Source organism: Heterodontus francisci, chromosome 38 (assembly GCF_036365525.1).
Source record: "Heterodontus francisci isolate sHetFra1 chromosome 38, sHetFra1.hap1, whole genome shotgun sequence".
Taxonomy (NCBI): domain Eukaryota; kingdom Metazoa; phylum Chordata; class Chondrichthyes; order Heterodontiformes; family Heterodontidae; genus Heterodontus; species Heterodontus francisci.
Window position 1 is genome coordinate 31,414,018 of NC_090408.1, and position 27,336 is coordinate 31,441,353.

At 41.8% G+C, this 27,336-nt stretch overlaps 1 protein-coding gene across 5 annotated transcripts in view; it reads left to right on the top strand.

The window, feature by feature from the left end:
- The window catches only part of igdcc4 (immunoglobulin superfamily, DCC subclass, member 4), a 118,154-nt gene extending 91,091 nt beyond the window's left edge, over positions 1-27,063 (top strand). For 2 of the 5 annotated variants that reach the window (XM_068018035.1, XM_068018033.1), the window contains exons 14-20: positions 4,110-4,237; positions 7,322-7,492; positions 13,349-13,486; positions 14,899-15,013; positions 17,663-17,900; positions 20,082-20,237; positions 23,357-27,063. In XM_068018035.1, coding sequence (XP_067874136.1) covers positions 4,110-4,237; positions 7,322-7,492; positions 13,349-13,486; positions 14,899-15,013; positions 17,663-17,900; positions 20,082-20,237; positions 23,357-24,064 — 1,654 coding nt within the window. In that variant the 3' untranslated portion in view covers positions 24,065-27,063. The remainder of the gene's footprint in view (positions 1-4,109; positions 4,238-7,321; positions 7,493-13,348; positions 13,487-14,898; positions 15,014-17,662; positions 17,901-20,081; positions 20,238-23,356) is intronic. The other 3 variants (XR_010969728.1, XM_068018034.1, XM_068018036.1) reach the window with 3 other exon arrangements.
- The last annotated feature ends 273 nt before the right edge of the window (positions 27,064-27,336 follow it).

Below are 27,336 nucleotides of genomic sequence, written 5' to 3' on the forward strand. Positions count from 1 at the left end.
GTTGATATTGGGTCATGCAGACCTATGTGATACCCTTTTCCCATGTTGTAAAGAGGAAAAAAAGGCCCCAACACGTGTGTAAGAAATAAAGGAACAGCTATTTATTTCTTCCGTCATGTGGAACCATATCCTCTAATCCTGAGCACATCCTGTTTAGTAATTGTAGAGTGTTTCCTTTTTCGTCTTGAGTTAGTTGTGTTTGAATGGAAAGTTTGTCCAGTGGTGTTCAGCTAAGTCTCTTGGCCCTCTTTCCTACAGCCATCTATCTTCAACATTGACCTGTGTTTGAAACCCGGCTCTGTTCACATGCATATTTGTGTAATTTTAGTCTGTTATGGTCCTATTGCATCATGATTGCGAGGAGAACACCACGGTTCATGAAGGACATTTGGAAATGGCATCCTAAAAGCTATCATTCTTGTCAAATTGGGATCTCAATCTAGTCCTATACAAGTTGATAAACCTCTTTGCCTGTAACTTTAAATTCCTGTCACGGAAGACTGCACTTTTGGTACTTCCAGTTTCAACTCAGTCAGTTAGAAACAAGGATAGATAAGTCCCCGGGGCCAGACGGGATATACCCAAGGTTATTACGGGAAGCGAGGGAAGAGATTGCCACACCTTTGGCGATGATCTTTGCGTCCTCACTGTCCACTGGAGTAGTACCAGATGATTGGAGGGTGGCAAATGTTATTCCCTTGTTCAAGAAAGGGAATAGGGATAACCCTGGGAATTACAGACCAGTCAGTCTTAGGTCGGTGGTGGGCAAATTATTGGAGAGGATTCTGAGAGACAGGATTTATGATTATTTGGAAAAGCATAGTTTGATTAGAGATAGTCAGCATGGCTTTGTGAGGGGCAGGTCATGCCTCACAAGCCTTATTGAATTCTTTGAGGATGTGACAAAACACATTGATGAAGGAAGAGCAGTGGATGTGGTGTATATGGATTTTAGCAAGGTGTTTGATGAGGTTCCCCATGATAGGCTCATTCAGAAAGTAAGGAGGCATGGGATACAGGGAAATTTGGCTGTCTGGATACAGAATTGGCTGGCCCATAGCAGACAGAGGGTGGTAGTACATGGAAAGTATTCAGCCTGGAGCTCGGTGACCAGTGGTGTTCCGCAGGGATCTGTTCTGGGACCTCTGCTCTTTGTGATTTTTATAAATGACTTGGATGAGGAAGTGGAAGGCTGGGTTAGTAAGTTTGCCGATGACAAAGGTTGCTGGAGTTGTGGATAGTGTGGAAGGCTGTTGTAGGTTGCAAAGGGACATTGACAGGATGCAGAGCTGGGCTGAGAAGTGGCAGATGGAGTTCAACCTTTAAAAGTGTGAAGTGATTCATTTTGGAAGGTCGAATTTGAATGCAGAATACAGGCTTAAAGACAGGATTCTTGGCAGTGTGGAGGAACAGACGAATCTTGGGATCCACGTCCATAGATCCCTCAAAGTTGCCACCCAAGTTGATAGGGTTGTTAAGGCGTATGGGGTGTTGGCTTTCATTAACAGGGGGATTGAGTTTAAGAGCCGCGAGGTTATGCTGCAGCTCTATAAAGCCCTGGTTAGACCACACTTGGAATATTGTGTTCAGTTCTGGTCGCCTCATAATAGGAAGGATGTGCAAGCTTTAGAGAGGATGCAGAGGAGATTTACCAGGATGCTGCCTGGACTGGAGGGCATGTCTTATGAAGAAAGGTTGAGGGAGCTAGGGCTTTTCTCATTGGAGCGAAGAAGGATGAGAGGTGACTTGATAGAGGTGTACAAGATGATGAGAAGCTTAGAGTGGATAGCCAGAGACTTTTTCCCAGGGCGAAAAGGGCTATCACCAGGGGGCATAATTTTAAGGTGATTGGAGGAAGGTTTCGGGGAGATGTCAGAGGTAGGTTCTTTACACAGAGAGTGGTGGGTGCGTGGAATGCGCTGCCAGCGGTGGTAGTAGAAGCAGATACATTAGGGACATTTAAGCGACTCTTGGATAGGTACATGGATGATAGTAGAATGAAGGGTATGTAGGCAGTTTGATCTTAGTGTAGGTTAAAGGGTCGGCACAACATTGTGGGCCGAAGGGCCTGTACTGTGCTGTACTGTTCTATGTTCTAAGTACTGCCTATCAGTGAATCCTATTTGTTTTGGCATTCTGATCAATATTTCCTAAATTGGGGCTTCCAATCTGGATCATGCCTATTAAGCTCATCAAATTTGAACTAGCAGCTACTCTGTGCTGAAATGCATCAATTTACAGTAGGATGACCAGAATGATCTCTTTATATGATTTGGAATAACTTCAGCAGCTTAGAGACATTGGAGTTGAGAAAGACTGCACATGAATGAGATGAGTTGTCAGTTATTATCCATATGTAACTTTCTTACACTTTCGCTTGTGTGAATATTTGTCTGGTTTTACTAAAGTTGTGAAATCAGCAATGCTCAGCTTTTTTTTTTAATCAATTATATCCATTCCAGCTTTGTATTTTGGATTACTCACGAGAATAGTAGTGATGATTTCTGCTCATTTTATATTAAAGGATAACTTTGCAATTTCTTTTTTCTGTCTGTGACAGAGAGCACTCTTATTGGAAGCAGTTTAGATATTAAAATGGTATTAAGTGTACAGTTTTATGCTAATACATGTAATACCATTGTTTTGTGATGAAAAATGGTTAACAATGGAGACCAAGACAGATTAGGATGGCCTGAGCACAATTCTCAAAGCAGTATCTCTTCTCTTGTTTCTAAGGCAAGAGTGTTCAAGCCAGCCTGAAATTATTTTGTGCAAGATGCAAAACCTTCTTTTAAATAAAAAGGAAAATCTGCAAATGCTGTAGATTTGAAATAAAACAGATAATGTTGGAAATATACAGCAGGTCGGTCAGTATCTTTAAAGCGAGAAGACAGATTAGGAAATTTTGGGTGTACTTTTATTCTCTTTTGCTGATATGCATCAGTGAATAGTTGTCTCCCTTGCATACAATAGTATGATCTAAGAAACAAGTGGAGTTTGTTTAGTCTGAGGAAGATGCAGTGATTTCTTGCAGATCCCAGCAGGTTTAATGTTGCAGGCAATTCACCTAGATTACGCATATTTTTGATGGTATCCAAGATATTATCAGTAGGGAAATATATGATTTGCTTTAAGATGGAAACTTGAAAAGATTGGGATAAGACAGATAGTTTATGTTCAGTGCTGGAGCTACATTAATACTCTTTTCCACGGCAGTCTTGTAACACAAACAATTAATACTAGGTTATGTGCATTTGGTGGATGCATAAGATTCATGGAGTTTTTACCTAAATATATTTTGAAAAATAACTCAATCCAATTATTGGTATATGTGAATATAATTTTGATAATACGTCAACGGTAACTGCACATACTGTACAAATATTATTTCACATGTAAAAGCTCAACAAATGTAAAAAATATTGACATTAAATCTAACATCATAGTATTCTATGTTTAAAAGAAAAAAAGAAAGACTTGCATTTATATAACACCTTTCATGACCACCTGACGTCCCAAAGCGCTTTACAGTCAATGAAGTACTTTTTGAAGTGTTGTCACTGGTTTAAGCTAGGAAATACAGCAGCCAATTTTGCACACAATAAGTTCCCACAAACTGTCATGTGATAATGACCAAATAATCTGTTTTTGTAATGTTAAATGAGAGGCGCTGCTCCACAAACCACTGACCACCTCCAGGCGCTTACCCATTGTCTCTTGAGACAAGGAAGCCAAAGAAGAAGAAGAATATTGAGGGATAAATATTGGCTAGGACACCAGGGATAACTCCCCTGCTCTTCAAAATATTGCCGTGGGATCTTTTACGTCCACCTGAGAGGGCAGACAGGGCCTTGGTTTAATATCTCCTCTGAAAGGTGGCACCTCCTAAAGCGCAGCACTCCCTCAGTACTGCACTGGAGTGTTGACCTAGGTTTTGTGCTCAAGTCCTGGAGGGGGACATGAACCCACAACCTTCTGACTCAGAGATGAGAGTGTTACCAACTGAGTCACAGCTGACAGTATATAAAAAGCACTTTACATCGTGTGTCTCTGAATACTTTGGATGTTAAAATTGAGTACTGGAAAATAATTTTTTTGGCTGTTTCTAGCTCTGAAGAAGAGATTTTTATCACTAGCCTGAAGCCATACACCAGGTACGAATTTGCTGTCCAGTCCCATGGAATTGGTGTTGACGGACCTTTCAGTGGCATTGTAGAGGGGTTGACCTTGTCTGACAGTGAGTACAAGGCTTTTACATTGTTAATCAAGGATTGTTTTGTGATCACAATTAGTGTTCCTGAGTTTTCTTTTGGTAATCCCTTGGGTCTCGCATACCTCACTGGTTCCATCATCAGTAGAGATATTTGGGCCAATTTTCGTCTCCAATCTAAGAAGTTAAAAACTGGTGCAAATCCCACCCCTAAAATCAAGTGCAAATCCCATTCACTTCTCTGATATAATCTGATTTGCATAATTATTCATAGTTGGATATAAGTCAAATTTAAAGGAATGGGGGCAATTAAGGTGGGGTATCACAATAAGGAGGATTCAGAAAACTTGAGAGCTTTAAAGGGAATCTCAACCCTTTAATCTTTCCAAGGTTGAAAAGGATTTTTTTTTTAAGTCAAAAAATGAAGGGAAGGGAAAGGAAACCTAGGAGTGAGTCTGCAGACAAGTGATAGTCATAGAGAGATACAGCACTGAAATAGGCCCTTCGGCCCACCTAGTCTGTGCCGACCATCAACCACCCATTTTATACTAATCCTACATTAATCCCGTATTCCCTACCACATCCCCACCTTCCTTCAATTCTCCTACCACCCACCTACAGTAGGGGCAATTTACAATGGCCAATTTACCTATCAAACTGCAAGTCTTTGGCTGAGAGAGGAAACCGGAGCACCCGGCAGAAACCCACGTGGTCACAGAGAGAACTTGCAAACTCTGCATAGGCAGTACCCAGAACCGAACCCGGGTCGCTGGATCTGTGAGGCTGCAGTGCTAACCACTGTGCCGCCGCCTCGACCTTGGTCCCCTCTCTGTTTGAAGTTGAGCTGGTTCTATTGAAGGTACTAGAAAGAATGTTCTATGTTCTAATGGTTGCCCTCTCTATCAGTGTACCAAACCATCCCTATAAGTCAGCTTTGCAGCATGCCTGCAAGTAAATGCAACTAATGTTCTTGCCACAGCTGAAGCACCCGCTGAGCTGGGCATTGATAAAGCAGGTCGTAACAGTCTTTCTTGTATGTGCCTGCTGGTCTTTCCTGTCAAAATAGCAGATAAGCATGCCAGAGTTTCAGAAATGCTGTCATCTTGGTGGGTGTAACCAATTAGCCAACATTGATTCGTGGTCACTATGGCATGCTTTCTTCCATGCAGTGCCATGTAAGATGTGACCTGCTATGATTGGAGTGCTTCTGAAGAACCTTCTATCGTAAGTTAGCCAGGCAGTCACAACTTGCAATGATGTCACTGCAGGTCGTCTGATCAGCTTCCTTTGGAAAAGAAGGCTCCACCATCACGATCTCTGCCAAAGTGAGGTAATGCCACCTCTTTCGGAAGATGCACGAATCTGAGTGCTGGCAAGAGGGCACAGAACACCTCTCTAGCATCTAGACCTGCCTGACATCCTGCCATAGGTCTCCCTCCTCCCAAAAGTCAGCTTAGAAGTTTCCCATTGCGCTTTGCTTTGCTCAGTAAATACAAGTGCCTGAACGAAAAATGAAACAACTGAAAATATTTCAATGAAGACGCTGAAATGGCCAAAAGACAATTACCTTTGGAATCTGTGCCCTTTAAACACTTCAGCCTAAAGTTGTACCCTGAATGCCAGGTTTTCTGGGCATTCATTGGACTTGGCTTCCAGCATGCTTGTTAACCAGAGAATGGAATGGAGCTTTCCACATTTTGTTTAATATTGAAATTAAACTCTCGACTGCTTTGTGTGAGAATTTGCGACATTCCATCCTAAATCCAACAAGAAATCTGAGTGCGACTGGAAACAAGTATGACTAATTTCCAATTAAATTCACAGTTTAATACATCCTAACTTTGACCGTTTTCTAGTACACACCGGTATATGTCATCAAAATTAGCCACACGGACCTTAGATTTTGCAAGTGACTTTCCAGAGTTTGACTACTGGTTATTGACTGGCTGAGACTTTATTTTTGTGTTTCAGCTGAACAAGAAAGTTAAGATCATAAAAATGTTTCCAAGTTTAAGTGATCACATCTCTAATAACATATTTGCAGTGAATCTAGAGAATGAATCCATAAGACGTTAGATGGAGTGAAAAAGTTGTGTGGAATTGTGCATTAATATAATCCATAAATCATCATTGATTCAAAAAAAAATCATTTTGTGAATCACTGTGCAGATTTCTGACAGTACTTGTGGGCGAAATACACTGGTGCATTGAATTTGTCAATACAATTATGCATGCAATCCAGTTGCAGTTTGGAAAGTACATCTTCCAGTTAAATGAATCCCCAGGGGATTTGTAAATCAAATTAACTCAGTTGAAGGTTTATTTTCAGTAATAAGATGGTTAAATCTCATGAAACATGCCCTGTAGAAAGTAATCAAACATCTTCTGTTATTTAAAGGGTCTCTGGGCCAGAAAACAACTTGTTTAATTGACTAGTTGGGGCTGAACGTTTTAATGATGTTGCATGATATTAACATCAGGACTGCAAAAAGTGCCAATCCTATTCAGGTAATTGATACCTGCTTGAAGTCAGAAACATTAGATATATCATCAATACAAGTCTTTTCCTGCTGGGAGATCTGACATGCGGTGTCCAGCAAGCTCCATTTTGACTGACAAAATGGGAACTATCTCCCTGGAGGTAGGAAATTTGAAAGCATTTCTTTTTGAATTTTCCAGAAAGATTTTTGTTTTCCATCCCATCTCTTCACCCCATGCTCCCACTATCACAATCTCTATTCTGATCCTTATCATTCCAGTAAGATGACCTACTTCCAGGACTTGTGTTCTTTCTCTGCTGGCTATTAGAAATCACAAGATGAACCAGGATAACTTACTGTGATTTCCTTGGTATCTACTGTGTCAGCCACTAATGGCCCAGCTGAAATGAGAAGTAATTTTATTATTTAATTTATGGGACAGGGTGTTGAAGTGCCTTGTTAATATTAAAATGGCTGTGCTACCAAACTGCTTTACACGCACTCAATCTTCATTCATTGTCAGAATACTATGGCATGCACAAGCCAGATTAATGAAATTTCTTGAAAGTTGTCTTTCACTAACATAGCCAGTATGAATATTAGTTTCTTAATAGTTTGTGTTTCTTTTCAGAACCTTCTACTCCTCCATCAGACATGAAGTTGAATCCAATTAATGCCTACTCAGTCAGAGTTCGATGGCAGCCTCCAACCGAACCAAATGGCATTATAGTTGAATACATTATCTTGTATAATGCGAACTACACACAGCCTGATGATCTATGGAATTCACTATCCAAGGAAGGTGAGTATTTGGGAAAACAGTCAAAAATGATTTTAGACAAAAAAAAAAGTTTATTTTGTGTGCCCGTTGTTCTATCTGCATGTGCCATACCAAGATATATGTCAACTAGAGTTATGATTTGAAAGTAGTAATGATATTTGATCTAGTTATAACAATACAATTACAAGGTGAAGAATCTATGAAAAATGTTAAGATCTTATTTGATTGAAGAGACCAAGATCTTTAGATATCAATTCCAGTTAGATCAAATCTGTGCTTAAAGTTAATTGCTTTCCATACTCATTCCTATTCTCTGAAAAGGAAAATATCCCAACTCGATCAAATCCGATATTATCAAAGTGTTCACATCCGTTATTTTGTGCAGTAGCTTCTTTTAAAAAAAAACTTTGTGGTTTCAGATAAAGTTCCTTCTGTTGACTGGTATCAAAGCCATTCCTGCTATCAAGGCTTAAAAATCCTAAAAGAATTTCCTTTATATAGAGAAGAACATGTATTTAAATAATGCCCTTCATGTCTTCAAGATATCCTAAAAGAAAACTTGACAGCCAATGAATTATTTTTGAAGTGTAGTTAGATGTGACTGCCAAATTGCAGATAGCAAATGAGATAAGTCACCAGATCTTCTTTGTTGGTGTTAGCTGAGGGATGAATGTTGGTCATTGGTCGAACTCCTTATTCTCTTTCGAATGCTGCTGTAGGATCCTGAACAGACAAAGGGGCTTTGGTTTAACATCTCATTGAAAAGACTTGCTCAGTACTGCATTGAAGTGTCAACCTGAATTATGCGTTTAAGTCTTGGAGTGGGGCTTGAGCCCACAACCTTCTCAGAGGTGAGAGTAAACCAAGCTGAAATCCTAGAGTTACCTGCAATTCCATCCTACTAGGGAAAAGACTGGTATTTAGTAGAGTTTTGCAAAACTATGTTCTTCCAGAATTTGCTCATTTGTTCAGTCAACATTTTCCGTGAGCTAACAATATCTCCATAGATAGAGCCAACCTTATCAAATTCATTTATGAGTAGGGTACTCCGAACCTGACTAGAACTTTATGTCTGATGCAGCTTTTGTAACTCAACTTAGGAAGCAAAAGATTTCAAATGAAGCGTCTCCATTCCAATTGTTCAGCTGTCTGGTGATTTGAAAATTGTGTCCTTGCATGTTGAATGTCTTCAAATGTGGTTAACAAAATTAATTTTGCAATTCTAAGCACTCTGTGTATTTTAATTGTTTCCTTCAGCACTAATATTTCTATGATTCTTCTAAATAATATAAAGGAAGAAAAGGGAAATTGGAGTGGCGTAGATAGTTACAACTGAAGAGTTAAGCCAGCAGAGTCATAGAGTTATACAGCACAGAAACAGGCCCTTCGGCCCATTGTGTCTGTGCTGGCCATCAAGCACCTAACTATTCTAATCCCATTTTCCAGCACTTGGCCCTAGCCTTGTATGCTATGGCATTTCAAGTGCTCATCTAAATACTTACTAAATGTTGTGAGGGTTCCTGCCTCTACCAACTTTTCAGGCAGTGCATTCCTTGGTGCAGCAACGCACCAAGGCTGCTTAGACAGCACCTTCCAAACCCGCGACCTCTACCAACTAGAAGGACAAGGGCAGCAAATGCATGGGAACAGCACCACCTACAAGTTCCCCTCCAAGTCACACAACATCCTGACTTGGAACTATATCGCCGTTTCTTCACTATCGCTGGGTCAAAATCCTGGAACTCCCTTCCTAACAGCACTGTGGGTGTACCTACCCCACATGGACTGCAGCGGTTCAAGAAGGCAGCTCACCACCACCTTCTCAAGGGCAATTAGGGATGGGCAATAAATGCTGGCCTGGCCAGCGACGCCCACATCCCATGGATGAATAAAAAAAAGATTCCAACCACCCTCAGTGAAAACATTTTTCCTTGAAGGGCAGCCTTCCATGTTGTAATTATTTTTTTTTTAATCATTCATGGGATGTGGGTGTCACAGGCCAGGCCAGCATTTATTGCCCATCCCTAATTGCCCTCGAGAAGGTGGTGGTGAGCTGCCTTCTTGAACCGCTGCAGTCCATGTGAGGTAGGTACACCCACAGTGCTGTTAGGAAGGGAGTTCCAGGATTTTGACCCAGCGACAGTGAAGAAACGGCGATATAGTTCCAAGTCAGGATGGTGTGTAACTTGGAGGGAAACTTGCAGGTGGTGGTCTTCCCATGCATCTGCTGCCCTTGTCCTTCTAGTTGGTAGAGGTCGTGGGTTTGGAAGGTTCTGTCTAAGGAGCCTTGGTGCGTTGCTGCAGTGCATCTTGTAGATGGTACACACTGCTGCCACTGTGCGTTGGTGGTGGAGGGAGTGAATGTTTGTAGATGAGGTGCCAATCAAGCGGGTTGCTTTGTCCTGGATGGTGTCAAGCTTCTTGTATTGTTGGAGCTGCACCCATCCAGGCAAGTGGAGAGTATTCCATCACACACTCCTGACTTGTGCCTTGTAGATGGTGGACAGGCTTTGGGGAGTCAGGAGGTGAGTTACTCGCCTCAGGATTTCTAAACTCTGACCTGCTCTTGTAGCCACGGTATTTATATGGCTACTCCAGTTCAGTTTCTGGTCAATGATAGCCCCATGGATGTTGATAGTGGGGGATTCAGCGATGGTAATGCCATTGAATATCAAGGGGAGATGGTTAGATTCTCTCGTTGGAGATGGTCATTGCCTGGCACTTGTGTGGCGCGAATGTTACTTGCCACTTATCAGCCCAAGCCTGGATATTGTCCAAGCCTTGCTGCATTTCTACATGGACTGCTCCAGTATTTGAGGAGTCACGAATGGTGCTGAACATTGTGCAATCATCGGCGAACATCCCCACTTCTGACCTTCTGATTGAAGGAAGGTCATTGATGAAGCAGCTGAAGATGGTTGGGCCTAGGACACTACCCTGAGGAACTCCTGCAGTGATGTCCTGGAGCTCAGATGATTGACCTCCAACAACCACAGTCATCTTCCTTTGCACTAGGTATGACTCCAACCAGCAGAGAGTTTTCCCCCTGATTCCGATTGACTCCAGTTTTGCTAGGGCTCCTTGATGCCATACTCGGTCAAATGCTGCCTTGATGTCAAGGGCAGTCACTCTTCCCTCGCCTCTTGAGTTCAGCTCTTTTGTCCATGTTTGAACCAAGGCTGTAATGAGGTCAGGATCTGAATGGCCCTGGCGGAACCCAAACTGAGCGTCACTGAGCAGGTTATTGCTAAGCAAGTGCTGTTTGATGGCACTGTTGATGACACCTTCCATCACTTTACTGATGATTGAGAGTAGACTGATGGGGCGGTAATTGGCCGGGTTGGACTTGTCCTGCTTTTTGTGTACAGGACATACCCGGGCAATTTTCCACATTGCCGGGTAGATGCCAGTGTTGTAGCTGTACTGGAACAGCTTGGCTAGGGGTGCGGCAAATTCTGGAGCACAGGTCTTCAGTACTATTGCCGGAATATTGTCAGGGCCCATAGCCTTTGCAGTATCCAGTGCCTTCAATCGTTTCTTGATATCACGGGGAGTGAATCGAATTGGCTGAAGTCTGGTATCTGTCATGCTGGGGACTTCAGGAGGGGGCCGAGATGGATCATCAACTTGGCACTTCTGGCTGAAGATCGTTGCAAATGCTTCTGCCTTATCTTTTGCACTGATGTGCTGGGCTCCCCCATCATTGAGGATGGGGATATTTGTGGAGCCACCTCCTCCAGTTAGTTGTTTAATTGTCCACCACCATTCATGACTGGATGTGGCAGGACTGCAGAGCTTAGATCTGATCCATTGGTTATGGGATCGCTTAGCTCTGTCTATTGCATGCTGCTTATGCAGTTCGGCATGCAAGTAGTCCTGGGTTGTAGCTTCACCAGGTTGACACCTCATTTTGAGGTATGCCTGGTGCTGCTCCTGGCATGCCCTCCTGCACTCTTCATTGAACCAGAGTTGGTCTCCTGGCTTGATGGTAATGGTCAAGTGGGGGATATGCCGGGCCATGAGGTTGCAGATTGTGGTTGAGTACAATTCTGCTGCTGCTGATGGCCCACAGCGCCTCATGGATGCCCAGTTTTGCATTGCTAGATTTGTTCGAAATCTATCCCATTTAGCTCGGTGATAGTGTCACACAACACGATGGACAGTATCCTCCATGTGAAGACGGGACTTCGTCTCCACAAGGACTGTGCTGTGGTCACTCCTACCAATACTGTCATGGACAGAAGCATGTGCGGCAGGCAGATTGGTGAGGACAAGGGCAAGTATATTTTTCCCTCGTGTTGGTTCCCCCACCACCTGCCGCAGACCCAGTCTAGCAGCTATGTCCTTTAGTACTCGGCCAGCTCAGTCAGTAGTGGTGCTACCGAACCACTCTTGGTGATGGACAATGAAGTCCCCCACCCAGAGTACATTTTGTGCCCTTGCCACCTTCAGTGCTTCCTCCAAGTGGTGTTCAACATGGAGGAGTACTGACTCATCAGCTGAGGAAGGGCAGTAGGTGGTAATCAGTAAGAGGTTACCTTGCCCATGTTTGACCTGATGCCATGAAACTTCATGGGGTCCGGAGTCGATGTTGAGGACTCCCAGGGCAACTCCCTCCCTACTGTAGACCACTGTTCCGCCACCTCTGCTGGGTTTGTCCTGCCGGTGGGGAAGGACATACCCAGGGATAGTGATTGCAGTGTCTGGGACATTGTCTGTAAGGTATGATTCCGTGATTATGAATATGTCAGGCCTGTTGCTTGTCTAGTCTGTGGGACAGCTCTCCCTACTTTGGCACAAGCCCCCAGTTGTTAGTAAGGAGGACTTTGCAGGGTCGGCAGGGCTGGGTTATTCCTATGATTCAGTAAAATAAAATTGACAATTATTTGAATAAGCTGTGAAACCCACGGTCAAAGACATGAAAAGTTAGTTTATAAGTGTTTGAAATGAGGCCGTGATAGATCAGGCAGCAGCCAGAGACTGCAGCAGACAAATGGGGGAAAATCAGTTACAGATACTGAGGATAGAGCAACAGAATGAGAATGGTCTGTAGTCTGTAGCTGAGAGCAACTTACAAAGAGAGCAATAGAGACACAGATGCAGGTGCCCAGGAATGGGTTTATGAAGAGTAGTTTTAAAGAAAAAACATATAACCTTGTTTACCAAGCCATGGAGCAATTGCAATCCACCCTTAATCAGGATATAAAATCTTGGTCTATAGTCTGTTATTAAATGAAACTTCTTGTTTCTGTGACAGCTGAAAAATAAAATAAAATTTTGTGATCTCAACTGAACTAACTTAGTTTTGGTCTCACGTTCTCTGAGCTTGGGACAGAGCCATGGGTTTGTCCAGCTTAAAATGCATTCACACTCCAAGATTAGTGGTGGTGCAAAGCTACAACTACAACTCTTCAATGCTAAACTTAAATTGTTGATTGCATACAAAAACTTGAACTGACTTTGAACTGCAGCAAGACTCCCTTTTTTAGAGCTCATTCTGTGTTGTTCTAGTGTCAGGTTGGGCCCTGTGTTTACACTACAACTTCAGCATCATAAAGTGAAACTATTTTGCACCAATCCTACCGTTATAGTGTAGTTACAGCCTGAGACTCTGGAACATCCAGGCTAAAAGAGTAAAAAAATGTGAGCTAGCATCACTGGACGGGAGAATGTTCGTTCAAGTTCAAGATAAGACCACATGCTGAAGAATGATCAACTTTAAGCATGTCTGTATCCAAAGTATGTGTTCCCTTAGTGAAGTAGTACCAAGATTTTCTGCCTGTAACTCAGAAATGTCACAAGATATTGATTGGGGTTGGTGTGTGGGTAACAGTTTGTGATGAAAATGTCTTCAGTAGTCATTTTTGTTATATTTAGGGCACATCTTCAGCACTGACGTGCAGGGACTAGAGAGTGACACTCGCTACTTCTTCAAGATGGGTGCAAAGACAGTTGTAGGAACAGGACCATACTCCACAGCAAAAGATGTGCAAACCCTATCCAAACAAATATTAGGTAAAGTTTGGCAGTTTTATGCTTCTTTGGTATTATTGGATATGAATTACAAAACATAAAACTAGAATAGTAAATACAGTGGTAATACATATGTACCATATTAATTCACAATAAGCCAAAAAAATAAAAATTAAATACACTCAAGTCACAAGACTAGAATATTAAACATACTTTGTCAAGCCGCAATTGTATACAATTTCAAGTGTACCAAGGAAAAAGTCATTTTGGTGGACCCATTTGAGATGTAGTGCAGTTTCTCTGTGAGGCATTATACCATGCAGTATCTTTATTCCTTGGAGTGTTCAATTGAGTACAGGTGAAAAGGCATGGCTCAAATTACTTTTCAATGCATCACCTAGAATTCTCAGGGATTCACCATGATCAATCCCTAAATGTAAAAAAAAGTTTCAATGCTTTTTTTTTTCTTACCAAAGTTCTCCCTTCCCCTATTCTCCCAAACATGCTGACTTGTTGCTGGGACACATTCCATGCGTATCTGTCACCTTCCATTATGTTAACCAAGTAGTCAGTCTGATGCACCCTTCTTACCATTGCTCCCAGGAGAAGACTGGTCTTATACCTCGGGATAGCGGTAGGAAGTTCCCAAAGTCCATTTCACCCCAGTCTCTCACCTCTTGATGCTCCAGTCTCAGCTTCAGTCTTCATTGTTCTTCTGTCCCTTTAAGTGGCCTCTTGGCTCAATTAGCACTGCACCAGCAGAATTTTCCACTTTTGCAGTTGTTGGTTAGCATGGATTTCACCTGGAGTTGCCCCACATACATAATGACCTCTGACCCAGAAAAATGTCCGATTAAGATGGGTACGGGCATTGGGCAGAAGTCCACGGAGTCCAGCATTGGGCGGAAGTCCGGCCCCAACCCACAATGGGCAGGAAGACGCAATCCCAAACCATTATATCCATTTAACAGATGTTGTTATAGATGAAATACCCTTGTAAGAAATGTCAGTCTGTGTTGTAGTGGAATGAGAACTCTGCTGATGAATATTAATAATGCTCATACTGCCCTTTCCCTGCTGAAATGTTGCAGAATGACTGCTCGGGGCTCATTTCACTATTTATGTGTTAAGCTGACCTGCCCCAGTGATGTAGAACGAATGATGCAGCATTCAGAAAATTGAAACTAGAGGTCATTAATCTGCTACCTAAAGTGGTGAAGTGTTTGTGGTTCCACAAAACATTAAACTGCAATGAAATGTGTGAGCATATTAACTTAACAAAGCTCCTTTCATGGAATTAAATGGAGATATATGTGCTTTGAAACTCTCGTGAGTACTTGAGTCAGGTGTTTGCTAATTACATTGCTGGGGTGATAACATACACCTTCAATTGTATAATCATTGATGCACATAACAGAAGTGACAGGCTACTGACTGTTTTCTTTTCATATCAGGGCTGCACGATCTTCTTGATATACATTCTGTGACGGGCATCATTGTGGGTGTCTGTCTTGGACTGCTTTGCATTCTCTTCTGCATCTGTGCCAGTTTCTGCAACAATAAGCAGAGGTAAAGAGCTAAGTATAACCTAATATATTTGTATCATTATTCATTTTGGATAATTAATCTACAGAAGGTGTTCAGCTGTATTAGAATTATTCAGTTAGCAATTCCACTGACAGGTTTGTACTGTGTTAGTGTGCATCAGGTAACTAATTTGGAATATTATTGTTTTCTTTTGGGCCTCCTTATCTCGAGAGACAATGGATACGCGCCTGGAGGTGGTCAGTGGTTTGTGAAGCAGCGCCTGGAGTGGCTATAAAGGCCAATTCTGGAGTGACAGGCTCTTCCACAGGTGCTGCAGAGAAATTTGTTTGTTGGGGCTGTTGCACAGTTGGCTCTCCCCTTGCGCCTCTGTCTTTTTTCCTGCCAACTACTAAGTCTCTTCGACTCGCCACAATTTAGCCCTGTCTTTATGGCTGCCCGCCAGCTCTGGCGAATGCTGGCAACTGACTCCCACGACTTGTGATCAATGTCACACGATTTCATGTCGCGTTTGCAGACGTCTTTATAACGGAGACATGGACGGCCGGTGGGTCTGATACCAGTGGCGAGCTCGCTGTACAATGTGTCTTTGGGGATCCTGCCATCTTCCATGCGGCTCACATGGCCAAGCCATCTCAAGCGCCGCTGACTCAGTAGTGTGTATAAGCTGGGGATGTTGGCCGCTTCAAGGACTTCTGTGTTGGAGATATAGTCCTGCCACCTGATGCCAAGTATTCTCCGAAGGCAGCGAAGATGGAATGAATTGAGACGTCGCTCTTGGCTGGCATACGTTGTCCAGGCCTCGCTGCCGTAGAGCAAGGTACTGAGGACACAGGCCTGATACACTCGGACTTTTGTGTTCCGTGTCAGTGCGCCATTTTCCCACACTCTTGGCCAATCTGAACATAGCAGTGGAAGCCTTACCCATGCGCTTGTTGATTTCTGCATCTAGAGACAGGTTACTGGTGATAGTTGAGCCTAGGTAGGTGAACTCTTGAACCACTTCCAGAGCGTGGTCGCCAATATTGATGGATGGAGCATTTCTGACGTCCTGCCCCATGATGTTCGTTTTCTTGAGGCTGATGGTTAGGCCAAATTCATTGCAGGCAGACGCAAACCTGTCGATGAGACTCTGCAGGCATTCTTCAGTGTGAGATGTTAAAGCAGCATCGTCAGCAAAGAGGAGTTCTCTGATGAGGACTTTCCGTACTTTGGACTTCGCTCTTAGACGGGCAAGGTTGAACAACCTGCCCCCTGATCTTGTGTGGAGGAAAATTCCTTCTTCAGAGGATTTGAACGCATGTGAAAGCAGCAGGGAGAAGAAAATCCCAAAAAGTGTGGGTGCGAGAACACAGCCCTGTTTCACACCACTCAGGATAGGAAAGGGCTCTGATGAGGAGCCACCATGTTGAATTGTGCCTTTCATATTGTCATGGAATGAGGTGATGATACTTAGTAGCTTTGGTGGACATCCGATCTTTTCTAGTAGTCTGAAGAGACCACGTCTGCTGTACATTATTGTACAGGCCTAATTTAACAATAGAAAATCAATGCAACTGACTGCCTGCACAATTATGATAACTGCAGATAGTGTTAAATATTGAAATATGTTAACTACTATTGTGCCTAAATATTATGTAAAATTATTCTTTTTCTGCTTTTTATTTGAAGTAAATGTACATGCTCATCAAGATGTATGATGTCAGTACTGGGGAATGTAAATGAACAATTTCCTGCGTTTTGCTTGCAGATCAGTATCAAGCACGCAGGTCAGGTATAATGCAGCTGATATACTGTTCCATTATTGGAGAAGATTTCCTTTTGTTCTCTCTATAGCACATTATAAACACAAATATAAACACGTTTATGATTTTACTACAAATAGTGGCGAGAGGAAAAATTATCTACACCCTCCTCCTTTCTGTTATAGCTTGAGCCCAATCACAGAATAGCAAGTCCACTGCACATCCCGTTCTTGTGGACTCTGAATGATAAGAACCAATTTAATTGTGAATAGTGTTGTGCTGTGAAGCTGCACTCACTTGGCACTGTGTTAAGACTAAGCCAAATTCCACTTGGATCGCTGATATGCCAGAGAATTTTAATCCACTAGTCTGACTCGAGTTCTAGAGGTGAAAGACACTCTGCACAGTTCAATCTGTGAGCAAAACTTTTAAAAGGTTGCTTGGAACTTAATTTCCTTTTCTCTGAAATGTACTTCTAAAGAATATCATGATTGTAATTTTTTTTTCCACCATACCCTTCTTTCTCGTTGTCCAGCTTGTATGTTATTAATGATTGAGAAGTGTGGTGGACCGCATGTTCATGAGTCTCTTCCTATGCTAGTGCAAGAGCAAGAGTTGCCTGATATGAGTCTCTATTTTTCCTCTGTTGGGAATTTTAGCTCCCTAAGACTCTTTTCTGCATTTCTCAACTAACCAGCATGCAAAAGCCTGGTCATGGTGTGCCATCCTGTTTGTATGTATACAATTTAAAAGTAAACATCCTTTTCATGGGTTCTATTTCGTTATAACCAAAGTCCCATCAGAGAAGAAAGGACAGCTGTGGACACAAAGATTAATAAGTAATCTTCTAGCGGTTGTTTTTGTTATTTAGTTGATGCTGAAGTAAAAGAGTATAAATGGCTCACATTACAAATCCTTTCATTAACAGAGAAGGTTCCTCAGGCCCCGATTCCCACATGACCACTGAACATTCTCACTATCGCAGGACAAGGAAAGCTTCTTCAGCTCACAATATTTCCCTTCCCCATGCACATGAGCTTGAAACATTAATGTCTACTCCAGCTGAAGATCTGTCCCTGACACTTACCAAGATAACTGAACTCGCTGAGATGCAAATCTTTATGGATACCAGTCTTCCAGATGATGGCATTCAGATAAAATTAAAGGTATTTTTTTGTCATGTTAAATCATCAAATGAATATAGCAGGATATGGAAGTATGTAGAATTGGAGAATAGGGGTCAGCTGAAATATTGGTAGCCCACTATATCTCACTTTTACATCTGTTTTCTACCAGAGAAGGAGTAGGAACATTGCTGAGGAGTTAATTATGTTCCTTCCTCTGTGTTTCACCTATTTCTCATAGAACATGAAAAGTCAGTTCAGGAAACTAACCAGGAGAATCAAGAGAATAACACTTCTTAAGATACTTTTGACACCATTATATTGCTGATATTCTCCCTTCCCATATGGCATTAGAGGGCCTCTTTTCCAGATGCTTTTCTTTTACTAGTGCTAATCCATCCGCATTCTGGTGATAAAATTGTCCTGTATTTCTCTTCTAACAAAAATGTTTTCTTTCTTTAAGGAGTAGTTTATGCCCACAACTATACTGCCCTTAAGTTTCAAGGGCGGAATAATGAAAATGCCATTGTTTATTTTTCTTCATGCATCTCAAAGTTTGTAAAGTTGCTCCATGAACCCCTACCCCATGCGCTTTAAGTACTGCTGTTGGTTCATGCACTGTTTTTCTGGCCTCCTGTAGACACTCAGGCCAACTTGCTAAGAGATTCCCTTCACCTGATAAGACGCACTTCAGTGAGCAGGTGGATGTTCTGTTGGCAGCTTGTAAGAAACAAACAAAAGCTTGAAACCGTTCTATATCTGATATGATCAGGCACACTTTACTTGAGTCAGGAGACTCACTTCATATCCTGGGTCAGTTAACTCAGCAGCCCCTCTCATTATTTTATGTTTTGTCTACTCCCACCAGATAATAACTAAAATAAGACTTTCCAATGTCCTGTTCTAATGTCCATTATAGTGGAAGTGAATGAACTCTTTGCAAGGGATCTCTGGAGAACCAGTTAGAGCTGTGGAACAGGAAGGACCATCCTGCTAATCTCTGAGCCATAGAAACTATGCAGCTGGCTGACCTTTTAGAGTGAGGCAGGATTCCTAAGCTTTATTTTGTGAATAATTGATTCAGAAGAAATAGCTCCACCACACAGCTGTTACACAGAAATAGCTTTTTTATATCATCATCCACCAGAAGAGAGCCTTCCTAGTGGACGGTACCTCAAGCAACATGGCCTGCATAACTACCAGCAGTCTAAGAATAGAAGGGATTTTACTTCTAGGATCTTCTGGTACCCTTCCAGTCTTCCTTCAAATTAATATTATGCCTTTTGAACAAATCAGATGGAGTAGGTCAAAAAGCACTGTGCCACAAATGAATCAAATAGTGTATTGAGGGAAACAAAAACAAGAAATGCTGGAATCACTCAGCAGGTCTGGCAGCATCTGTGGAAAGAGAAGCAGAGTTAACGTTTCGGGTCAGTGACCCTTCTTCGGAACTGGTTTATTGAGGGAACTGGTTTACTAAGTGGACCTCAAGACATGTGCCCAAAACATAACGTTTCTCCAATTCAATACCCAAGGAAACATCTGTCAGGATACTTGCTTTCAACCTTAGATTAATAGCCAGGCTATTCTAAACAATTTGCATTTATATAGTGCCTTTAACATAGACAAATATTCCAAGGTACTTCACGGAGATACAAGAACAAATGGACACTGAGCCAAAGAAGGAAATACTATCATCCCAGTCATATTCTCGTTTGTAGTGGCAGATTTTCAAAACATAAGCAGTTGCACATCTCTCCAATTTGGCTTGTCAGACTTTTCCAGTTAACAGCCTGAAAGATCTGCATTTTGTAAGTGCTCACAGCTTTTTGGAGAACTGATTTCTCTATTTTGCACCCAAGGACAGTTTCAACTGATACATCTCAGGACCTCACATTTGTAGGTGCTCAGTTTCAGGCAACCCTAGATGTAATCCCCAGTGCTAAATTGTGTATTTTAACATTTAGGATACTTTTCCTGTAATAAAAGTGAAGGTTTTTTTGGTAGAGGCAAATTTGAAAGTCCTTGTCAAGGAAAACTGTGGTACAAGGACAGCTAAAATGCCACCAGGTAAAATTTCAACTTAGTTTTAACATAAAGAATTTATAGTTGCTAGAGGTGCAATTTTTGAAAATCTTTCCTGGTTTTTTCCTTTTAATTGTTTAATTTTTAATGAGTGATGGATTTTTTCTTCTCTTCATTTCCACTCTACCCTCCAAAAAGTCTGCCTGGAATGGCTCTGTTCATCACAAGTGGGCAAATGATGCAATTTGCTATAGCAGTGCAGATTCAGCCTGCAAGACAAAAGAACCACTAAAACTTAACCCTGGTACCAGTGAAGATGATCTACATGGAAATTTTGTTTTTGACAGTATTATGGTATGTTCTTGATTATCCCTATCTCAGCTCCTTGTGGTTTCCTTCAGTTAAGTTCAACTAGTAATTTGAAATCAAGAGGTTTTCAAGGTAAAAATGTAGAAACCATTTCAGGGTGGGAAATAGCAGGCTTGAGTTTATGGAGTTGATCATATACCTCGTTTTGGCATAATGTTAATGAGAACATGAAGCTAAATGTTCTGTTATTTTAATCGTCCACTGTAACTGATAGAAGATCTACATATGACTGGGAGACCCCCCCCCCCTCCCCCCCAAATTGGAAATATTCTATTATTTAAACTGCCATGTCCAGGTTATTTTCTCTTTTAGGTTCCTGGAAGCCTAAGGTGTTGATACTGTTCAATATAGATTGGAGAACCTCCAGAAAATACCATGTTTGGTTGTCATTTATGAGACAAGCATACAAAAATGTGAAAAGCTATATTCTTCAGGTTGTATTGTAACCCCAATGCCCAGTAACATGGCCCCAAGATCACCAGATTGGGAGTAAATGAAGCATTTATATTTATATAGCACCTTTAATATACTAAAACGTTTCAATGTGCTTCAGAAGAGAGTTATAAAGCAAAATTTGACACTGAGCCACATAAGGAGGTATTGGGGCAGATGACCAAAAGGTTGGTTAAAGATGTAGGCTTAAGGAGCGTCTTAACGGAGGAAAGAGAGGTAGAGAAGTTTATGGGAATTCCAGATCTTGGAGCCTTGGCAACCAATGGTGGAGTAGTTAAAATCTAGGATGCTCAAGAGGCCAGAATTACAGGATCGTGGATTTTTTTTTCCATTTTGGGATGTGGGTTGCTTACGAGGCCAGCATTTATTACCCAACCCTAATGAGGTATAGGTACACCCATGGTGCTGTTAGGGAGGAGTTCCAGGATTTTGACTCAGTGACAGTGAAGGAACAGCGATATAGTTCCAAGTCAGAATGGTGAGTAGCTTGGAGGGAGAATTGCAAGTGGTGTTGTTCCCATGCACCTGCTACCTTTGTTCTTCCAAGTGGTAGAGGTCAAGGGTTTGGAAGGTGCTGTTGAAGGAGCCTTGGCGAGTTGCTGCAGTGCATCTTGTAAATGGTACACACTGCTGCCACTGTGGAGGGAGTTAATGTTTATAATGGTGGATGGGTGCCAATCAAGTGAGCTGCTTTGTCTTGGATGGTGTTAAGCTTCTTGAGTGTTGTTGGAGCTGCGCTCATCCAGGCAAGTGGAGAGTATTTCATCACACTCCTGACTTGTGCCTCTAGATGGTGGACAGGCTTTGGGGAGTCAGGAGGTGAATTGTTCAGGGCAGAATTCCCAGCCTTTGACCTGCTCTTGTAGCCACAGTATTTATGTGGCTGGTCCAGTTAAGTTTCTGGTTGATGGTAACCCCCCAGGATGTTGATGATGGAGGATTCAGTTAAATGTCAAGGGCAGATGGTTAGATTCTCTCGTCTTGGAGATGGTCATTGCCTGGCGCATGTGTGGCGCGGATATAACTTGCCACTTATCAGCCCAAGCCTGAATGTTGCCTAGGTCTTGCAACAGGCAGGCGCGGACTGCTTCAATACCTGAGGAGTTGCAAATGGTACTGAACAATCATCAGCAAACAACCCCAGTTTTAACCTTTAAGATGAAGGGAAGGTCATTAATGAAGCAGCTGAAGATAGTTGGAACTAGGCCACTGCCCTGAGGAACTCTTTCAGCGATGTCCTGGGGCTGACATGATTCGCCTCCAACAACCACAAGAGTCTTCCTTTGTGCCGGGTATGACTCCAACCTTTGGTGAGTTTTCCCCTGATTCCCATTGACTTCAGTTTTGCTAGAGCTGCTTGATGCCGCACTCGGTCAAATGCTGCCTTGATGCACTCTCACCTCACCTCAGGAATTTAGCTCTTTTGCCCCTATTTGGATCAAGGCTCTAAGAGGTCAGGAGTTGAGTGGCTCTGGTGGAACCCAAACTAAGCATAGGTGAACAGGTCAGAAATGGGGATGTTTGCTGGTGCTTGCACAGTGTTCAGTACCATTTGCGACTCCTCAGATACTGAAGCAGTCCGTGCCCAAATGCAGCAGGACCTGGACAGCATTCTGGCTTGGGCTGATAAGTGGCAAGTAACATTCGTGCTATACAAGTGCCAGGTAATGACCATCTCCGACAAGAGAGAATCTAACCATCTCCCCTTGACATTCAACGGCATTACCATTGCTGATTCCCCCACCATCAACATCCTGGGGACTACCATTGATATAAATATTGTGGCTACAAGAGCAGGTCAGAGGCTGGGAATTCTGTGGCGAGCAACTCACCACCTGACTCCCCAAAGCCTGTCTACCATCTGCAAGACACAAATGAGGAGTGTGATGGAATGCTGTCCACTTGCCTGGATGAGTGCAGCTTCACTCAAGAAGCTTGACATTATTCAGGATAAAGCAGCCTGCTTGATTGGCTCCCCATCCACCATGTTAAACATTCGTGGCCTCCATCTGTGACCTCTACCACCTAGAAGTACAAGGGCTGCAGATGCATGGAAACACCACCATTTGCAAGTTCCCCTCCAAGCCACACACCATCCTGACCTGGAACTATATCGCCGCTCCTTCACTGTCACTGGGTCAAAATCCTGGAACTCCCTTCCTAACAGCACTGTGGGTGTACCTACATCATTTGGACTGCAGCACTTCAAGAAGGCAGCTCATAAACATCTTCTGAAGGACAATTGGGGATGGGCAACAAATGCTGGCCTAGCCAGTGATGCTGACATCCCAGGAACAAATAAAAAAACTACTTTCATTGTATCATTGTAGAAGGTGAGTTAAATGAGCCTTGGTCTTTTTTCATCTAGCAATTTCTGTGTTACTATGAAGCTAAGCTCAATTTGGCTTATTGGACATATAAGTAGGGAAAGTGATACATTGTCATGCCGAATTGGCATTATCATTGCTTGTGGCATTTTGGCAACAATGATACAATAATGCAGTAACTGTAGAAATTCAAGGAATTTGTGAATTTGTTGCAGGTTGTCATGTCATGCTGTGTCAAATTATCCAATTATAAACCATGATGCTTCACACTGAGAGTGGAAGAATCCAAATAGTGAAGTAATTTTTCTTTTTACAATTCCCAAGCAGGGTGCAGCAAGGAAGGAACATCCACCTTCAGGTCTGAATCGTGTTGAAGCTGAAGTTATTGTTCATTCTGTATTATCAGCATCAGAAAGAAACTCCACTTGCGAGGACCAGGATTGGCAGAGTAAGGAAGATCTTCAGAATAAGTCCATCTCTGCTTCATCCACAGATGATCTTCACAGTGAATATATTCCTATGTTATCTTCTGAAGACTGGAAGAGTAAGCAAAACCTTGAGAATGAGTGCACTGTTGTACCAGCTGAAGACTGGAATGAGGATCTTCAGAGCAAGTGTACCCTTGCTTTGTCTGCTAAAGAGAGTCAGTCTTTTGAGATTTGCAAGAATTCTTTGTCTGCTGTTGCAAACAAAGTGATGAATTGCATCGATGCAGAGAAGCACAAGGATATCACTGAGCCACAGGACAACTCATTGTTGCATTCTAAAACTATGAGTAGTAAGATGAAGACAGTTGAATCCTATGGGCTCATCAATGGTTTTCAGAGCATTGAGAGCTGGAAAAGTTCAGTTAATGGTTTAAAAAACAGAAACTCTGAGTCATCATGCCTGAAAAACGCAGAAACACACCCTGCTAGATGCCAGCCTTTGCTCGCAGGCGAGGAAGTTGCTGCTCATCATTTCATTGCCTCTAGTATCACTACTACCTCAGCATCTGAGAAAGACTTGTGTCCACAATCATTAACACACTGACTTTCACAAATACTGGGGTTTATCCTGCAATTACACACTCTGCGAGTGCCTAACACCAACAGTTACCAAGGATCCTAACACACCACTGGATCAAAAAGAGCCTGTGATCAGTTATCGGGTTTCTGTATCTAGTATTTCAGGTACATGCTCCTCTGTGATGGAATGACCATGTTTTATTTTCTGAGAGGACGTTCTCTTTATGTTATAAAGTGAAACTGTGTGTTTTAGAGTAGCATTTATAATACTCTCACCTTTCTCTAATACAACAGAACTACCTCATGTCTGTTTAAAATATTGAGTGGTATTGTATTCCATTAGTTTTGTAGCTGTTTTTATAGCCATTTTATTTTTATTATCTTTGCACAGGTTTCAAAATGACCTCTTTCGTATTCCAATTGGAAGAACTTAAACAACTAGTGCTTAATGAAACACTACAACAGAACTAAATTTAAAAAACAGATGCACATGCACCTTTTCAACCATGCCTCCACTGTATCTGTCAAACTCAAGATAAGTCAGATGTCTTGGATAACTTTGGGTGTTGGGTAACTTTGAGAAAGATTTTAGATATACACATAATGAATATGAAATATGACCTTTTTTGCAAGAATAGTGTGCCAAATTGCAAGTAGTGCTGGTGTTTTATCATTCTGACAGATCGGTGAATTTGGCTTGAAAATGTGTTTGTGGGCTGCACTGTATCAGATGAATCCATGACACATACACTGGGAATTTCCTCAGTTTCTCCCACTGAAGCGCCAGTGGTCTGTTGGGAGAACTCCCAAAGAAATTTCTGGTGATGATCTCTGTTTTAATTATAAAGGGAAAAAGGAGGGGCGGGGGGAATACTTTGGATGATGCTTGTTTAAATCTGAAACTTGAGCCTTAATTTGAAACCACCACCATCCCTTACCTGCAAAATGAAGAGTAAGCCTTATCAGGACCCAATGCCACATCCTTACGTGCAATTTAAAGTAATTCTCTACACTACTGCAAACACATTTTATTACATAAAAATAAGTAACCTTCATTTGTGTTTACAGAATTTTAAGGTTGAAGACCAGTAAATTAATGTATATTTAATGATTTACAAAAGTGCATCAAATACTGTTACTTGATTTTAGAAACACTGTACATACTAACAGTTTTGCTGACTGTACATTTTCACTATCAAACATCTATTCATCTATATATTAAAGTTCTTATGTATAGCATGCACTTCCTTCGATCACATTTTGTTGATAGCATCCCTATTATAGAACATATATTTTTGCCTCACTAAAATTGCTGAAATATTTTTTATTTAAAACCTTTTCACACAACTTAATACTTTATTATTTTATGCTCGATTACAAAAATTGACACTTCTTGTTCAATCATCATCTCCTCCTATCCTGAAATTGCTGGCAATTTGGCATCTCGCACAACTGCCTATTAAACTGTATCAGCAGCCCAGTCAGGACCCCATCCAAGCACAATCCTGTCTTTACCCAGTGTCCATGTATGCATACATCTCAACAGAGATCAATGAACAATTACCCGGAGGAAGAACCATGGTTTACTTTTAATCCTTCTCCCTAAATCCAAAGGTACTGAGACCAGTAGAAGTACTTCCACCACCACCAGACTAAGATCAGCTAACTCAACACAGATGAAGGATCAAATAACTTAGTACCATACCATTTGTTGCATTTATCAATGGAGATTACAGATATCCAATCTTTGAACTTTGGAACAGAAATATGATTGGTTTATTTAATAGTCTCTGATTTCAGATGCAATGCATTAATAGGTCCACCTCATTGCAGTTGTTCTAGTTCAGTTAACATTAAAGATGCACCTTTGATCAAATTTTAACTCCAAAGGAGATGAAAATCAAAAATGTGTATTTTGTAAGCTTTTTTCCCTTCCTTTTCCCTATTTGTAATCCCTTTACAGCAAAGTGAAAATGTATTGTTTTGCCTTTGCCTAATACTATTGAACAATAGCTGACAACAATGCCCAAATTACTTCTGTGATTCTGCCTTCATCAACTTGCTGCCTTCTCATGATGACATGACTGTAATTGGTTCTCTGTGATGTGGTATATGCATGAACCTGCATCACGCAAACTTGCAACAATACATTGCTCTATCTTGCAGGTCTTATAGTGGAAATGTCCAAGTGGTGTAGAACAAGTTACATTTACTGGCATATTTGTAAGCAGAACAGTTTCAGTTTTGTTTCGGTAGAATCTACAAATACTTCTCATTGCCTCTTAAGATCTCTGCTGCACATTGTGTTAGTGTCCAACTAGTAAACAGCTATTCAATAATCATTCTAAATAATGTGCAAAATCAGTGGAAACAAACTAAACTGTGCAGCTAGTTACTGTGCTATAAAGAATGCATTTTGGACATTGGAAATGTTCAAAGTCTGCAATCATTGCCCACTAGTTTCATTTTCAACTACTGCAACTGTAAACTTACCCTTGAAACCATCTTGATTCACATTTAGATTGAGTGTTCTCCATCACACACTGATTCCACTTAGTTTCCTTGCATGTCACAACTGTAATTTTTTTCAGCATCTTGCTTTTTCCTGAATGGAAGAGACCAGCTCACCTAGCTTAAGAGATTAATGGGTACCAATGCTGCTTCTCTAGTAGTCGAGAATAATCTGGAGAGACTAATTTTTTGTGTGTTCATTCGAAAATATTTTGAGATTAAGGTAGTGTGAGGGTTTATACAATTCAGTGAACGCGCTAGAGGTACCTGTTTCATGCATAGCTAGTACCAGTCCTAAGAATCAGTTAGGTACTGGACACTTAACTATTTGAGGCCTGCTGTATTATTTTGACAATTAATTGTAAAAAATAGACAATGGGGGTAGAAATTAGTCTAGATCTATTTTCTTTCAGATTGATAGAAATTGGCGAGCTGCTGGCACTGGTTGCGTCTCCATTGGCAGCTCAGCCCATGGGAAAACAATTCTGGACTGCCTGTCTCGACAGCAGTGACTCTCTGGTAAAGGTTGGGGGGGGTGGTGGGGGTCAATCGTTTTGAGGTGGGCTACAGGGTGCTGATTGTGCCTCCTGTAGAGTCAGTGGAACACTTCTGCAGAAAAAAAATTAAATAACTTAACTTTGGCAGCCATAAAGGCTGCTGCAGAATCCTAAACGGGGAAGGCCCAATGTCTTGTCATGCTCATGAAGTGACCAGCTTGTGAAAAGGGGTCCTTTAACAAGTACTGGTCTCCCAATTTACATGGTCAAGGGGCTTTGTGCCTGCTTT